The sequence below is a fragment of the Enhydra lutris genome, unplaced genomic scaffold (genome assembly GCF_002288905.1).
Source record: "Enhydra lutris kenyoni isolate GAN:26980312 unplaced genomic scaffold, ASM228890v2 scaffoldscaffold64, whole genome shotgun sequence".
Taxonomy (NCBI): Eukaryota; Metazoa; Chordata; class Mammalia; order Carnivora; family Mustelidae; genus Enhydra; species Enhydra lutris.
In genome coordinates, this window is record NW_019154148.1 from 7098697 (window position 1) to 7113842 (window position 15146).

A 15146-nucleotide genomic window follows, 5' to 3' on the forward strand; every position below is an offset into this window, starting at 1 on the left:
TGGTAATCCCCAGGCTTCAGAGGTTGTAATCCTGGTCCATTTGGGGGCCGGTCACCCATACGATTAAAAGGAATCATGGGATTATGCCGGCCTTTCAAGCTTGGTGATCAAGATCAAACAGAGGGGGTTTGTATATTAGAAAACGAGAACCAACCCTCCCGCCTCCAACTTCATGATCTGAGGGACACGGTATATTTTCCTTAAAAAGAAATTTCAGGAGGAATACAGGAACTAACTCAAACGAAAAACGTCAACCCAAAGTGTGACAACGAGGCTGATCGTCTACGTGGTGCCGGACGACCTGGATCGGGGAACACCGCGGTGCCACCGTTTCTCCCGCCACATCCTGCCCGAGCACCATTGGCACCAGACGCCCGGCAGGCTCCACCCCTTCTCCGCTGCTAGCCGCCGAGGGAGGCGGCAGAAAGGGCGGGAGCGCGGGGCCGTGAGGGCACCAAGGTCAAGGGGGAGGGCGGGCCGCGTCCCGGTCCCTTCGAGCGGTGCCGCGGGCCTCGGCGGAACCCTGCGCGCCCGATCTCGGCCGCCGAGTTCTCCCACTTCCAGCCGGGCGACCTTGGTTTGCGAGACTTCCTAGAGCCCAGTTTCCTCTTTTGGGAGAACGGAGTGCGCGAAGCTACCGATGTTGGGATGGGGCGCTCCGGGACGAGAGACTGCGGCCTCACGGGGCGGAGAGGGGAGGTCTCCGGCCCCTCGGCCGCGGGATTTCGGCTGCCGGCGCCGCTCAGGAGGAGACTATGGTCCCGCCCGGCTCCGGCAGCCGTCCGCAGGGCCCTGGCTAGCGCGGGTTCTAAAATGAGGACAAAGCCCGCCCGGATTTAGCGTGCGCGCGCCGCTGCGGCCAATGGGACGCTGGCGCGGGGTTGAGTGACGGGCAGGCGCAGCCAATGAGCACGCGCCTTGTTGCGAGGTGCGCCCGGCCCCGGCATTATAAAGAGCGCCACGAGTCGGCATTGTCAGGCGGCGGCACCGCGCGGGCGCCAGCGAGCCTGTCGGTCGGTGGGCTCCGTGCGGCGCGGCGGCGAAGGAGGGCGCGAGGTCGCGGCGGCTCCGTCGGCGGACGGAGGCGAGGCCCGGCAGCGCGGGCGTGAGCGCGGCCGAGCCCGCGGCGCCTTTCCGGCGGGTGGGGACGAGCGGGCCCCGCGGCGTCATCGGCGGCGAGGTGAGCGGCCGGGCCCGCGGGGGGCGGGCGGGGGGAAGCCTGGGCGGGAGCCGCGCGGGCCTGACGCGCTGGGGCCACTCGTTGCAGGAGCCGCCGCGCCCCGGCCTAGCATGTCGGAAGCGGGTGAGGAGCAGCCCATGGAGACCACGGGCGCCACCGAGAACGGACACGAGGCCGCCCCCGAAGGCGAGTCGCCGGCGGGGGCCGGCACCGGGGCCGTGGCGAGCACCGGAGGCGGGAGCTCGGCGCCCCCGGCCGGCAACCAGAATGGTGCCGAGGGTGACCAGATCAACGCCAGCAAGAACGAGGAGGACGCGGGGTAGGTTCGGTCGCGGGCCGACCCGGGCGCCGCCTTTGTTCCGGGGCCGCCTTTTGTTGGCGCCACGCGGCGGGGGGAGGGGCGGGCGGGCGGCCGGGGCCTGCTCGAGGCCCGCCGCCCTGCCCCTCCGCACCGGCCGCCCGTCGCGCCGCCGCTAGCGCCGGAGTTTGCAGGAGTTTGTTGGTTCGACTTTGGCGCCGCCCTGGGGCCGCTCGCGCGGGGCCGGGGGGCGGGCGGCCCGGAAGGGGGAGTGCGCTCGGACCCGGGGCCGAGGCGGCCTCGGGCTCCGCGGGGCTGCGTGGGCGGAGTTGGCGCGCGCCCCGGCCGTGGCCTCCCCCCCCCCCCACCTCGCGGAGGGCGGAGTCACGGTCTGAACGCGGTCTCCGGCCCCCGGAAGCCCGAGTTCCTGGAGAGCGAGCTCTCAGGGGGCGGTGAAGACGGGCCGGGCCGGCGGCCTTCTGTCGTGACTTGCTCGTTAGGCGGATGACTTCCAGTTGTGAAGGTTCGGGGCTTCTGCCCCAGGCCGCGGTGCCCTCCCTTCCGCTGCCCCGTCGGGGACTGCACCGCCTAGAGCTTCTCGCGGCTCAGGGCTGTGTGGGAGGGGAGTGAAGATTGGTTGACACTTCCCCAACGTAGGCCCCTCGGGGGCTCTCGGGGCAGACCCGCGCTCGGGATGGCGGCTTTGCTTACCCGCTGGCACTGAAGGTGGTGGTGTCAGGGCCGGTCCCAACATCACAGCGCTGTTGTAAGGCTCGTTGGCACGTGTGTCTTTACCGTTTCAGAAAAATGTTCGTTGGTGGCCTGAGCTGGGATACCAGCAAAAAAGATCTAAAGGATTACTTTACCAAATTTGGAGAGGTCGTTGATTGTACAATAAAAATGGATCCCAACACTGGTCGGTCAAGAGGGTTTGGGTTTATCCTCTTCAAAGATGCAGCCAGTGTGGAGAAGGTAAGCCGGGCGCTTTGAGGTCGCGGCATGAAGTTCTAGGATAGGGTTCTGAGAGCACGATGAGTTTGTGTGTTCTGTAGGTGCTTTGTAGGCTTTGGGAAAAGCAGAGGTGAGGAACTCTGTTTTGTTTTTGAGGGGATTAAAAAATACAAATTAAGTGGGCCCAGGAAGATTATCGTTGGTGTTTATTGTTTTTTTGGTGTCACTTCTGGGCACTGATTAAAGCAGATCCTTTATCCTGAGGACTAGAATAGAGTCCAAGGTTGCTATGAATGAACTAGGTATTATTTTAGGTCTATTTTACAGAAAACAAAAAAAGGCCCAGAAGTGTAAGTAGAAAGAGCTCGCAGCCAGAAAGGGCTGGATTCCAACCCTAGCAGCCCACCTCCAGCCTGCCTTACTGCTGCTTAACTTGTGAAAGAGGCTTTAAACTGAGCCCGTGCTCTCTGGGAAAGCGGTGGGGGGAGTTGGGGGAGGCGTCTAGGTGGCTCCCAGGAGCAGACCCCGCTTCAGCGAACACACAGGGAAACGGTGGCAAGGGAGGGGACAAATAGCAGATTTGGTCTTGAACTTGGGGTCGGGGTGGTGGTGATGGAAAAGTGATTATCCTTGGGGCTTGGGAATGAGAAACGGCAGGAAGAAAGCTTGGAAGTTTGGAGATGAAGTTGTGTTGCTAAGTCACGTAGGGGTGGAGTATGGGGGGGGGCTCAAACACGTTTTGTGTACCAGTGTTGGGGTCTTCATGGCTCAAAGAGAAGGGGCTTGTTGGGGGTGGTGCTGCTGAGTTCAAAGCTCATTTTCTTCTGTTGGGACAGGTCCTAGACCAGAAGGAACACAGGCTGGATGGCCGTGTCATTGACCCCAAAAAGGCCATGGCCATGAAGAAGGACCCTGTAAAGAAAATTTTTGTGGGGGGTCTGAATCCTGAAGCCACTGAGGAGAAGATCAGGGAGTACTTTCGAGAGTTCGGGGAGGTGAGTGTGGGACCCTGGGAGTTGCCTGCTGATGGCCCTGAGGTTGCTCTCCCTGGTCCTAGGCAGCCTTGGCTGGCTATAGCTCTCTATGAGGCTTTTTCATTTTGGCCTTCTTGGGTCTTTTCTCCTCAGAGTTCCCTGTAGGCCCTGGGGGTGGGAAGAGGCATTGGTTCTGAGCTTTGCCTACGTTTACAGATTGAGGCCATTGAGCTTCCAATGGATCCAAAGTTGAACAAAAGACGAGGTTTTGTTTTCATCACCTTTAAAGAAGAGGAACCTGTGAAGAAAGTTCTGGAGAAAAAGTTCCATACCATCAGTGGCAGTAAGGTAAGGTGTCTCCAGCTCTGTATCTGGCCTTCTGTTGGTGGAGATCTGGCTCTTTCAGGTGTGTCTCAGGAGTCGGGCTACCTCTCCGGGGCAGTCTGACCCTGCTGGGTGTTTGCAGTGCCTGCTATTCAGATTGGGGCAGATGGTCCCGTCCTTCAGGGAGTTCTGGGCTGGTAGACTTGGCAGAAACCCGGGATGTGTGGGAGGCAGGAGAAAGGGTCTTTTCTCTGGGCTAGAATATGTTCAGTAGCCCCTTTGATTCCTGACTGAAAGCTAGAGGTCGTGGTGTTCTCCATCTGGAGTCCAAGGTGAATATGGCCTGTACTAAGTCTCAGAAGATTCTAGAACTTCTGTCATTCATGGGTTTGTTTCCTTTGGGTAAAGTTGTTCCTCCTGTGGAGCTTTTTCCTCTCTCCTGTCACAGCCAGATCTTTTGTTTGCTTCCACCTGCTCTGGCTCTGGATGTTGGTTTAGTCTGTTCCCACCTCAGATGAGGGTTCTTCCAAAGTTCCCAGGGTTTTAGTCCACGTGTGTCCGTGGTCAGTTTTGCCTAAGTGAGCGGTGCCTCACGGTGAGAAGTGCCAGCCCTTCCCTCTGAACTCTGGCCAGTAGTAGGGGTGGGGGGGTGTCGGGGTGTCTTTCGGTTCAGGTATTCTCCAGGTGGCCGAGGAAGCAGTTGAGGGTGTGGCTGGCTGGCTGGGTGTGGCAGGTCTGAGCCCGGCAGCAGCCAGATAAGGTGGGACAGGTAGGGGGTGGGGCTTCTAGAAGTCTTAATCCTAGCTGGGATGCAGGATTGGGCCCTTAAATTTTACGTCAAATGAGTTGAAGTCTAGGTGCAGCAGCTGGGTGAGGGCTGTTCCCCTAGACAGTGAGTGACATCCCCCCCCCAATGTGAAATGGCAGGAGGTACCTGTAAGGTAGTCAGTTACTACTGGTAGTGGGTTTTGAAATAAATGTATTCAGCATTTTTAATTAAACAGAAGACATCAGATGGAATCACTTGGGGAAGGTTTCCCAGTTTGTTAGGGTATGCTTGGATGGTGACACATTGTAGAAAATGGCATTTTATAGGTCGTATTTAGGAGAGTGTATGTGCAAAGGGTACTCCCTCTAAAAAGTAAACTTCTGATTGACTTGGGCAGGAACACTGGGTGGGAGGCCCTGACCCTAATCCCATCCGCAATGGGCAGATTTTTGAGCAAAAAGGAAACTGACTCTTTGGCTCTTCAGAGGACACAGACATCTGGCCCTTCCCACCAACAGGCCAGTGGTTGGGAGAAGGGGAGGGGAGAGCAGCGAGGCCCCAGGGAGGCCCCTCCCTGAGTCTCAGTGGCTTCCTTCCTCAAAGCCAGCGGTCAGGGGCGCAGCCTTAGCCTGTTGGAGTGGGATGCTTCATTTCTTCTGTAAAGGAAAGAAAAAAAAAATTAGTTTCCCCCCACTTCTTTCTCTCTAAGGCCCCTGATCTGAGAAGCCAGCTCTGAGGCCTCTTTCCCAGGAGGATGGGGCTGGCCTCAGAGCTGCCCCCAGGTGTGGGATCCGGCTATGCTGGGTTGGTCTCCGTCTCGGCTTCAGGCTCGCTGTGCCTCCTCCCAGTTGTTCGATCCGGGCTGCCATGGGCAGGCCTGCAAAGCTGTCACCCCAGTAAGTTCTCTGGGGAAAGGCTTTGGCCCAAAGGCCCTAGTGAGTCCTGATCCAGAGATTTTAGTTGTGGTCCCGAGAGTTTTTAGCCCAAATGTGGCTTCCACTTAAGCATGTTTCGTTTTGAATTTTTTTAAAAGATTGATTTTATTTTAGAGACTGAGTGCACACGCGTGTTGGGGGAGCGGGAGAAACTTTAGCAGATTTCGCTCCGCATGTAGCCCCATGCAGGACTCAATCGCCTGACCCTGAGATCATAACCTGAGCCCAAAGCAAGAGTCGGGATGCAGGCAGATTTTGTATTGAGCATTTAGTCCCCATGGGCCATCTGAGTCTCCATCAGCAAAGGTCTTTGTCCATGGCCCTGTCCCAAGCTTGTCGTAGCGGTCTGACCCACTGTCCTCTCTTCTGGCAGTGTGAGATCAAGGTGGCCCAGCCCAAAGAAGTCTATCAGCAGCAGCAGTACGGCTCTGGGGGCCGTGGGAACCGCAACCGAGGGAACCGAGGCAGCGGCGGTGGTGGTGGCAGCGGAGGTGAGTGGAACCTGGCTGAGCAAAGACGGGGCCCTGCCTGCACGGAGCCCCCGTGCCTGTCTGGGGAGTTCTCGCTGGCCTCCGGCGTTTGGTACACCAGGCCGGGCGGGTCATGTTGGCGCTGCTGTGGCTGCTGCTTGGTGTGGAAGAGCCTGGCTCTTGTGGCCTGGGGCCCCAGGGCAGAGGGGCCTTTGCATTGCAGTCAGGGTGCGGGGGTGGCGGGCTTGAGGGGCGCGCTGGGCTGGGTGGCGGGCCTGAGTCTCGGTACACCCGTGGGCGGGTGGGCAGAAGGTAGGGCAGGGCTGTGCCGGGCGCTTTGCCTCCTTCTGTCCAGGCCCCTCGGACTCCAAAGCCTGAATGTCCTCCTTTTCAGGGCCGAGCTGCCAGGGAGTGTGGGGGTGAGGAGAGGGAGATGTGAGAGAGTGAGCTCCTGCTTATTTGCCCCAAGTGCAGTTAGCCGGCAGGGCCCTCTTGGCCCTCAGAGCCCCGGCTTGGGCCTCAGATGCAGGGCGGGGTCCAGGGCCCCGGACACCAGCCAGCAGCCCCCTGGTTTCTGCCTGAGTTGCCATAGTGAGCCCGCCACCCGAAGGGCAGGATTTCCTCCATCCTCGCTCCTGCGTGTGCTAAATGGTCCCTGGGCCCCTGGGCCCTGCTCCCCCCACAGGTCAGAGTCAGAGTTGGAATCAGGGCTACGGCAGCTACTGGAACCAGGGCTACGGCTACCAGCAGGGCTACGGGCCCGGCTATGGCGGCTACGACTACTCGCCCTATGGCTATTACGGCTACGGCCCCGGCTACGACTACAGTAAGTAGGAGAGAGGGAGGCCCTGGCCGCTCACCCCCAGCCCTGGGAGGCAGGACAGACAGTGCAGGGGCCACTGGCAGCAGGGGCTTTGGAGTCGGACAGGCTGGGCTTGGGGGCCCGGCGCGGCCACCACGGGAAGAGGCACTTGAGCCTCTGGGCCTCAGGAAGGTGGGGTGCGGGCTCCGGCGTGGCGGTACAGCAGGCGCCTGGCTCGGGGAGGGCTCGGGCAGATGGCACCGCGACCCACGCATGGCCTTCTTGTCCCCAGGTCAGGGTGGCACGAACTACGGGAAGAGCCAGCGCCGCGGCGGCCACCAGAACAACTACAAGCCGTACTGAGGCCGTGGCCGGATGCCCGCCCGCACACGCTCTGTCCGGATCTCGAGTGAACACAATTATGTACCAAATTTAACCTGGCGTACTTTCTATGGCCTGTCCCATGTGCATCTTATTTAAAATTTCCCCCTTGGAAATCACTCTCCTGTTGACTATTTCCAGAGCTCTAGTTGTCGTAGGCAGCGTGTGGGGGTCTCTGAGGCCAGAGCGGCGTTGGAGGGCTAGTTTTAGGCCCGGGTCCCCCAGGGCCGGCTGGGAGGGTCCGCTGCCCGCCACCGCCCGCAGCCTGGACCTGTGGACCCTGGTTGTAAAGAGTAAACTGTATCTTAGGAAACCAGTGTCACCTTTTTTTCACCTTTTAATTTTATATTATTTGTGTCATACATTTCCTGTTAATGGAAGTGTTAATTTTACTGTACTTTTTGGTACCTTTTGGGAATCTAATGTATTGTAAGGTATTTTACACGTGTCCTGATTTTGCCACGACCTGGATATTGAAGCTATCCAAGCTTTTGAAATAAAAATTTAAAAACCCCCAAAGCCTGGGTGAGTGTGGGGCATGCTATGAAGAACGGGGAAGGGCCAGGCACTCCTGAACCTTCAAAGCTTTAGTGCCTCCATGACCGGACAGCAGTCCTGGCAGGTGAGCCCGGACGCCGGGCACTGCTGGGGCGCTGCTTGTAAGGATGGGGCCTGCCTAGGACTTGAGCCCTTTTAGAGGAAGTTTTAAAGGACTTCTGACTGGAGGCAGCTTCAAGGGGGTGAAGGAGGTACTGTGAGGGGTGCTGCTCCCAGAGCAATGGGGGCTGTGGCAGCTGCAGATTCCAGTCTCTCCTGGGCACCCGGAAGTGGGACTTGGTCTCCTAGCGGAGGACAGTGGGAATGTACCCAGGAAGGCAGTATCCTAGGGGCCAGCTGGACTGGACACAAAGTGCCCCCTCCTGGGTGGCCCAGAACAGTTTCGCCCCCTGTGGCAGAGTTGAGCTGCTGGCTGGACTGGGGCGCCCCAGGGCTGGTGGTTGAGCCCTCAGACTAGCAAAGACTTGTTTTCCATTCCTTCTAGAAGGAGAACTGGCTTGGGGAGGAAGGTGCTAGTCCTGCCTTCCCCGGCAGCTATGGGGAGATGTTTCTGAAGAAAACCTGGTTAAGAGCAAGGTTTGGCTTGCTGAGGGTGAGGGCCACGGCCATGGATCGTGAGGAGCAAGGCCTACTCACCCAAGGAAGGAGGACACGAGTGCCAGGGCTGGTTCAGGGCTGGAGCCTCAGTGTCTCACAACTTCTCACCTTTTTTTCCATGTCTGAAAAACAGCACAAAAGCCCCCCCCCCAAGTGCTTAGCCTTTCTCCAGCATCCAAGCTTCTTGGACTCCTTGTCCAGCCCCTTGACCATGTGCACAAACCACAGGGTTAGCAACACTCCCAAAAGGACAAAGCCAGACGTCAGTCAGGTTGCCCCAAACGTAAAGGCAAGCCTGTGCCTGCTCAGCCTCTCCTCCCGTGGGCTCCCCACAGACACCCTCCTTCCTCCAGGAAACCCACCTGCAGAGGTGGAGGAGAGGGAGGGGTGCCTGCCAGGAGGTGGGATTTTGCCCACTGCCCACCCCTGGCCATGCAGCATAGCAGAGACCTGTCCGCTTCCGTTGTTCCAGGTGGCCTGGTTGCGTTGAGGGCAGACCCCACACTGATCTGATCCTAGGGCGCTGGAAACGTAGGGAAGAATTTCCTTTTGCATTTCATCAGTCCTGGGTGCAAATCAGTCCAGCACCTTAGCTGCTGAGGGAGACACTAGCCTTCAAGGAGGGCACAATGTTCCTGCCCCATAAATCCCTGCTGTGTCACTAGGTGATTGCCTTGCCTCACGTCCACGCTGGTGCTACTCAGGCAGGATGGCTACTCCAGGCTCAGAAAGCCCCTCCACGCCCCAGCTCCTTGTTCCCTGCGCTGTCTCGAAGACTCCCGGCTCACTGTGGAGTCTCCTTCCCAGGCATCCTGGAAGGTCCTAGCTCCTGGCCGCAGGTTGGGCTCAAGAGACCTGTCAGCTGCTCCTCGGGCCCCCAGCTCACCTGTCAGGATAGTATCCATCTTTGCTACCACGTGTCGCGCGTTGTCCACACTGAAGCACATTGGGGGTTTAAATTTCAGGACATTCCGCCCAGGGCCGTCTGTGCTCAGCAAAATGTAGTTCTCTTTCAGCCTGTGAGGATAGGACATGGCAAGGCCCTGTGGCCCAGCAGCCAAGGAACCCTTCACAGAGCCTCAAAGTCTGTCCTGGCTTCAGCCAACCGGCCCCTGGGAGCCCCACCCCAGTCCAGGTCCCGCAGGGACACCACCGGCCACCTCCTCCTGAACTGCCTGCCTGTCCTTGTTCACCCAGCACTAAGGGCTCCTGTGTGGGGTGCCTTGCGCCTGGCCCCGAGCCCGCCACCCTCCATTCCCACCCCTACCCCAAGCAGGGGCCTCCGCTCATCCAGCCCTGGAATCCCGGCCTGAGCCAAAACAGGCCATGGCTAGGACGTGGCCAGCCAGCATTCCTGCACCGCACCAATGCTGCCGGGCTGGTACAGCGAACCCCTGTGCCCCCTCCCGGCTCCAGGAACTTCTCTGCCAGCCCCGGTTCTGCTTCCCGCCCCAGAGGCATCTGGACATCTCAGAGGACTCCGCAGTTTTCATTTCCAGTTCTTTCTAGGAAGATAGCTTCACCTCCTTAATAGTAGTGGTACCCTAAGGACATGTTTGCACTTCAACCTGGGAAGGTCATTTGACCAGAAAGAAAGGGTCTGAGGTGATTGTATTTACATTCTGACCCCGACTTCCATTCTCTCTCATTTATTCCCTGGGGCAGGGGTGGGGTCCTCCAGATGCCTTCACCCAGACAAGGAGCAGGAAGCCTGTCCGAACCAAAGAAAATGGGCTGCTGTGCCCATGGGGAGCCCCAAGTCTGGCTCTGCCACGGGCCCTGGCATGGCCGTGAAAGTAGCGGCTTCCCCGGGGCAGCCGGGCGCTGTGGGATGTGGCTTTATGGTCTCTGAGCCCCTGTGGCGCCCGCATCCTCGGCTGGGAACGGCCCACACCCATCCGAGGCCCTGCCGCCAGGCACTGGCCACCAAGCGGACCCGGCTGTTTTATCAGTGTGTGGTGTCGGGGTGGGGGTACCCAGAAGGGGGTTCCCTTCCCCGCTCTGGCCCTGATGCCAACTCCTGCAGGCAGCCCTCTGTGGCCCTGAGGGCCCAGGGACATAGTGGCAATGGCAAAAGCAGGACAGCAGCTCCCTCCCAGTCAGGGGACGCTGCAGAGGCAACTCGGTTCGAGAAGTAGTACCTGGACACCACGTAGTTCGCCTCCTCAGTTGCTGGTGTCCTGGTCGCTGTGTCTTTGATCAGGTCCACACCGATAAAGAGCCCGATGCCTCTGGAACGGAAAGGCGACATCTTAGGAAGCCAGGCTGGAAGGGCCGTGGGCCCTTGCCCTCCCCCTCTGGCTGGGCCTGCCCAAAGCACCAGTCCTGTGCCTCCGCTTCCTGGGGAGCCTGAGGGCTGCACAACCCTCGGAGGGTGCAGGGTGGTGACCCAGTGCCAGCAAGTGACTTTGAGGAGAGGGGCCCCAGCTGTGACAAAGGAAAGGTCGGGGGCCAGGGCCGTCTGCCCCTGGTATCTCCTTCCCTAGAAGCGCCATCTCGGGCAGCAGCACCCCTCAGAGCTTTAGTTCCTCCTCTGTGGAGAGAAAAGTCCCCATCACCCTGGGTGACAATGAGGTGACGAAACCATGCTTGGCCCCGGGCTGGTGTTCAGTTAGCAGGTAAGGAGTGCTGCCCAAGCCTCACCTGACGTCCCCGATGATGGGATGCTTGGCTTTCTGCTGTTGGAGGAGCTCCATGAGGACACTGCCCACAGAGGCAGCATGAGCCCGCAGCTGCTCCTTCTCTAGAACGTCCAGGACGGCCAGGCCCACGGCGCAGGACACCGGGCTGCCCCCAAACTGAGTCAGGGGACAAAGGGCGGGTCAGAGGCCCAGAGAAGTGGGCCCTGCTCCAGGAGCGTGAGGGCTGCAGAAGGCCACACACATTCCAAGGGCAGTGACAGGCACAGGCCTGAAGCCCATAGAACTCCGAGTACTTGGGGATAGACGGGGTTCTCCCGAAGCCCCCACGGGCTGTCCTCTCGCCTTTCCCAGTGCTAATGTGACTGGGACTCAGGGAAGCCACCCCAAGGGGTACAGAAGGAGCCTCAAGAGGCAGAATTGGAGGAGAGGGTGTACTCTGCATTCCTACAGAGCTGCCTTCCACTGAGAGGCTGTAAGTGGGGGGGGTGGCGTGGGGAGATGTCCCCTCCGGACACCTGGGAGCTCTGGTACCCTTCCTCCCACGGGCCCTGCAGGTGTCCGAAGGGGGACCTGTGTCACAGAGAGGGAAGAGTAAGGGTATCCTTTGCAGACCGTCTTTTAAATTTTTTTAAAACTATATTTAAAAAGAAAACTTTACTGAAGTAGAGTTTACACACAATAAGCTGCAAATATTTACAGTGCATATAGTTCAGTGCGATGAGACAGGTACGTATACCCATGGTGCCCCCACCACAATGAAGAGACAGGACATTTCCATCCCGTCCCAAAGATCCTTGTGCCCCTCCACTGCTGGCTCAGGCGACCACTGACCTGCTTTCTGTCACCATAGTTTTGCTGTTTCTGGAATGTTCTCTCTTGTGCCTGGGTGCTTCTGCTCAGCATGTTTTCATGATTTCCCATCTTGTCCTGTGTCTCAGTAGCATGATCCTATTACTGGTGCATGGAATCCCACTGTACGGACATACCATTCTTTGTTTCTCTAATCTCCTGTTAATGGTCCCTTGGATTCTTTTGATTTTTGGCTATTATGAATAAAGCTCTTTAAGAATATTTATAACAAATCTTGGTGTGAACAGATGTCCTCATTTCTCCAGGGTAGATATCTAGGAGTGGAATTGCTGGGTTGTAATCATAAATGCAGGCTTGGCTTCATAGAAAACTGAAACTTTCCCGAGGTGCTTGTATCGTGTTATGTTCCCACCACTAGCCTACAAAATTCCAGGAGAGCTCCCATCCTCAAAATGATTTGGAATTGTCAGTCTTTTTAACTGTAGCCATCCTAACGGGTGTCTGGTTGTGTCCTGTAGATCATCTTCAAACTGGGTGAGCAGAGCCCCGTATCTGAGATCATAAAAAGCTTCTGAGGGGATTCCGCCATGCGGCACATTTCTGACATGTCCAAATTATGTGTGGAATGGACACACAGGATGGACTGAGGCTACTTACTGTATAATACTATTAACCATGAACTTGTTAAAAGGTGGAGTGTAGGTATTAATAGCATCTTTTGTTTAACCCACTGAGCCAACTAGGTGCCTCAATAGCATCTTTTGTTTAGAATCATGACATGGCCAAGGCAATGAATGCTGAACTACCACAGTAGGTAGGTCGTTGACCCAAGATCACCCCAGAGTAGCAACAGGAAGAAAATGAACAAGTTCTGACAGAGTCCTGGGAATCCAGAAGGTCATGTCTACACAGAGGGATATGTGCACGCCCTGTGCCTTATGCATGTTCGGGAAGGACCTGAAAAGCTCTAAGCTCTGGCCATTGGCTGCCTTGAGGCTCTGCAGAAGGAGGAAGGAAAGGCTGAGACAGAGCTGTAAGCTGCTTGGCTGAGTAGTCAAGGCATGGAACCTTCTATCTCACACACATGGGACCACTTGTCAAAGGCATCGAAGGAGCTATCTGTCCAATCCCGAGATGATCACTAAGCCAACCAAGCAAAGACTACAAACTTTACACAGTTCAGGAAAGGCACTATACAAACAATAATAAAAACGCCATACGGAGGGAATACGATTTCTAAAGCTGACAGAATATATTACTTAACATGTCCAGTTTCAAGAGAAAATCATGAAACTTCCAAGGAAAGAAGAAAGCATGACCCATATATGGGGGTGATGAACAGTCCCGTAGACACTGTCCCCGAGGAAGCGGAGATAGCGATCTTCTTAGACAAAGACATTAAATCAGATGTTATGCCTGTATTAAAACAACTAAATGAAACCATATTGCAAGAACTCAAAAGCAAAGCATGAAGACAATGTCTCAGCAAACATGAATGTCACTGAAGAGAAATTTTAAAAAAGAACTACAGAGAAATTCTGGAGTTGAAAAGCACAGTAACTGTAATGAAAAATTCACCAGACAGTCTCAACAACAGATTTGGGCAAACAGATGAAGGAATCAGCAAATTTGAAGATAATGTCAACTGAGACTGTCCGGTCTGAAAACCAGAAAGAGGAAGTGAACAGAGCTTCGACAGCCTGTGGGACACAATGAAGCAAACCAACATCTGCATATGCGGGGGGGGGGGGGTCCCAGAGGAGAGGAGAGGAGAGGGAAAGACACCCAAAGACAAAGTGGGTGGGAGAAATGGGTAAAGGTGGTCAAAAGGCAACACATTTCCAGTTATAAAATAAGTAGGTTATGGGGATGTAATGAACAGCATGGTGACTACAGTTAGTAATATTGTATTATATATTTGAAAGTTGCTAAGACAGACCTTTTTAATTAGCCAACATAGAGTACACCATTGGTTTCAGATGTAGAGGTAATTCACCAGCTGCACGTAACATTCAGTGCTCATCATATCATGTGCCCTACTTAATGCCCATCACCCAGTTATCCCATCTGCCCCTGCCCCCAACAACTCTGTTTCCTAGAGTTAAGAGACTCTCATGGTTAAGAAAGATCTTCAAAGTTCTCTTCATAAGGAAAAAACTAACTATGTGATGATGGATCCTAACTAGACCTGTGATCATTTCACAAGAAACACAAATAACTGAATCATTATGTTGTGTGAGACTGACAGAATACTGTACGCCAATTATGTCTCAGTGGATAAAAGACACACGTGCAGTAAGCAAGAGACAACAGATTTGTCTTGTGCAGGAGCTGGGCGACAAGATTAACAGCTGAGTCCTCATCAGAAACCATGAAGGCCAGACGCAGTGGGATGACATATTTTCTTTTTTTAAAATTTGGGATGACATATTTAAAGTAATCAAAGAAAAAGACTGCCAGTCAAAAATTCTACATAAAAGCATCCTTTCAAAATGGGGAAACTGGGGCGCCTGGGTGGCTCAGTGGGTTAAATCCTCTGCCTTCAGCTCAGGTCATGATCCCAGGGTCCTGGGACCGAGCCCCACATCTGGCTCTCTGCTTGGTGGGGAGTCTGCTTCCCCCTCTCTCTCTCTGCCTGCCTCTCTGTCAAATAAATAATAAAATCTTTAAAAAAAAAAAAAAAACAAAATGGGGAAACTAAGACAATTCCAGACAAATAAAAACTGAATGTGTCCCAAACATATACTTCACAAAAAATACTAATGGTATGTCTTCAGACTGAGATGAAAAGACACATCGCATAGGGACACCTGGGTGGCTCAGTCGATGAAGCGTCTGCCTTTGGCTCGGGTCATGATCTCAGGGTCCTGGGATCGAGTCCCGCATCGGGCTCTCTGCTCAGTGGGGAGTCTGCTTTTTCCTCTCCCTCTGCCTGCTTCTCCCCCTGCTTGTGCTCTCTCTCTCTCTGACAAATAAGTAAATAAAATCTTAAAAAAAAAAGACATCAGATAATAAATCCACATGAATAAAGAGGACTGATAAAGACACAAAGAGGCTGAAAGCAGAAGGGTGGAGAAGGTACACCATGCAAACAGGAACGAGAAGAGTCAGAGTAGCCATACTAATATCAGACGTAAAAGACGTGCGGATTACAACTGCATTAGCAACAGAGAGAAACATTCCATAATGCCATGAGTCAATCTATCAAAAGGATTTGATAACCATTACAAATTCATTTGTACTTAAAAACAGAGCCTCAAAATACATAAAGCAAAAACTGACAGAAGTGAAAGCAGAAATGTACCATTCAGGGACCAATGGAGAGTTCAGTCTTTCATTTTCAGTAACTGACAGAACTATACAGGAGATCAACATGGAAACAGAGGACTTGAAGGACACTATAAGCGGACTAGACCCAACAGACACATACAGAACACTCCAAAAAAGCAGAAAAA

The 15146-nt window shown here is 55.3% G+C and overlaps 2 protein-coding genes across 7 annotated transcripts in view; one reads left to right on the forward strand and one right to left on the reverse strand.

Annotated features, from left to right (window-relative positions):
- The first annotated feature begins 985 nt into the window (after positions 1 to 985).
- On the forward strand, positions 986 to 7598 carry LOC111158930 (heterogeneous nuclear ribonucleoprotein A/B). 2 transcript variants are annotated; one of them, XM_022521265.1, is made up of 8 exons: positions 986 to 1180; positions 1268 to 1499; positions 2282 to 2450; positions 3266 to 3424; positions 3620 to 3751; positions 5805 to 5922; positions 6587 to 6727; positions 6996 to 7598. In XM_022521265.1, the coding sequence occupies exons 2-8, from the start codon at positions 1291 to 1293 to the stop codon at positions 7064 to 7066; spliced, it is 999 nt and encodes a 332-aa protein (XP_022376973.1). In that variant the 5' UTR covers positions 986 to 1180; positions 1268 to 1290; the 3' UTR covers positions 7067 to 7598. The 2 variants fall into 2 exon arrangements, with proteins under 2 accessions (XP_022376973.1, XP_022376975.1); XM_022521267.1 differs by lacking the exon at positions 6587 to 6727.
- A 680-nt stretch (positions 7599 to 8278) lies between these two features.
- Positions 8279 to 15146, reverse strand: part of LOC111158929 (5-phosphohydroxy-L-lysine phospho-lyase) — a 31251-nt gene continuing 24383 nt past the window's right edge. Inside the window, exons 9-12 of one of the 5 annotated variants that reach the window (XM_022521263.1) lie at positions 10883 to 11037; positions 10381 to 10470; positions 9126 to 9256; positions 8279 to 8361 (exon numbers count right to left, since the gene is read on the reverse strand). In XM_022521263.1, coding sequence (XP_022376971.1) covers positions 8312 to 8361; positions 9126 to 9256; positions 10381 to 10470; positions 10883 to 11037 — 426 coding nt within the window. In that variant the 3' untranslated portion in view covers positions 8279 to 8311. The other 4 variants (XR_002641389.1, XM_022521264.1, XM_022521261.1 and 1 more) reach the window with 4 other exon arrangements.

What these genes read in the sequence shown, in the direction of transcription:
- LOC111158930 (XM_022521265.1), top strand. Translation starts at nt 1,291, where the DNA reads ATGTCGGAAGCGGGTGAGGAGCAGCCCATGGAGACCACGGGCGCCACC. An exon ending in AAGAACGAGGAGGACGCGGG is followed by an intron (nt 1,500 to 2,281) that starts GTAGGTTCGGTC and finishes TTACCGTTTCAG; the next exon opens with AAAAATGTTCGTTGGTGGCC. An exon ending in ATACCATCAGTGGCAGTAAG is followed by an intron (nt 3,752 to 5,804) that starts GTAAGGTGTCTC and finishes CTCTTCTGGCAG; the next exon opens with TGTGAGATCAAGGTGGCCCA.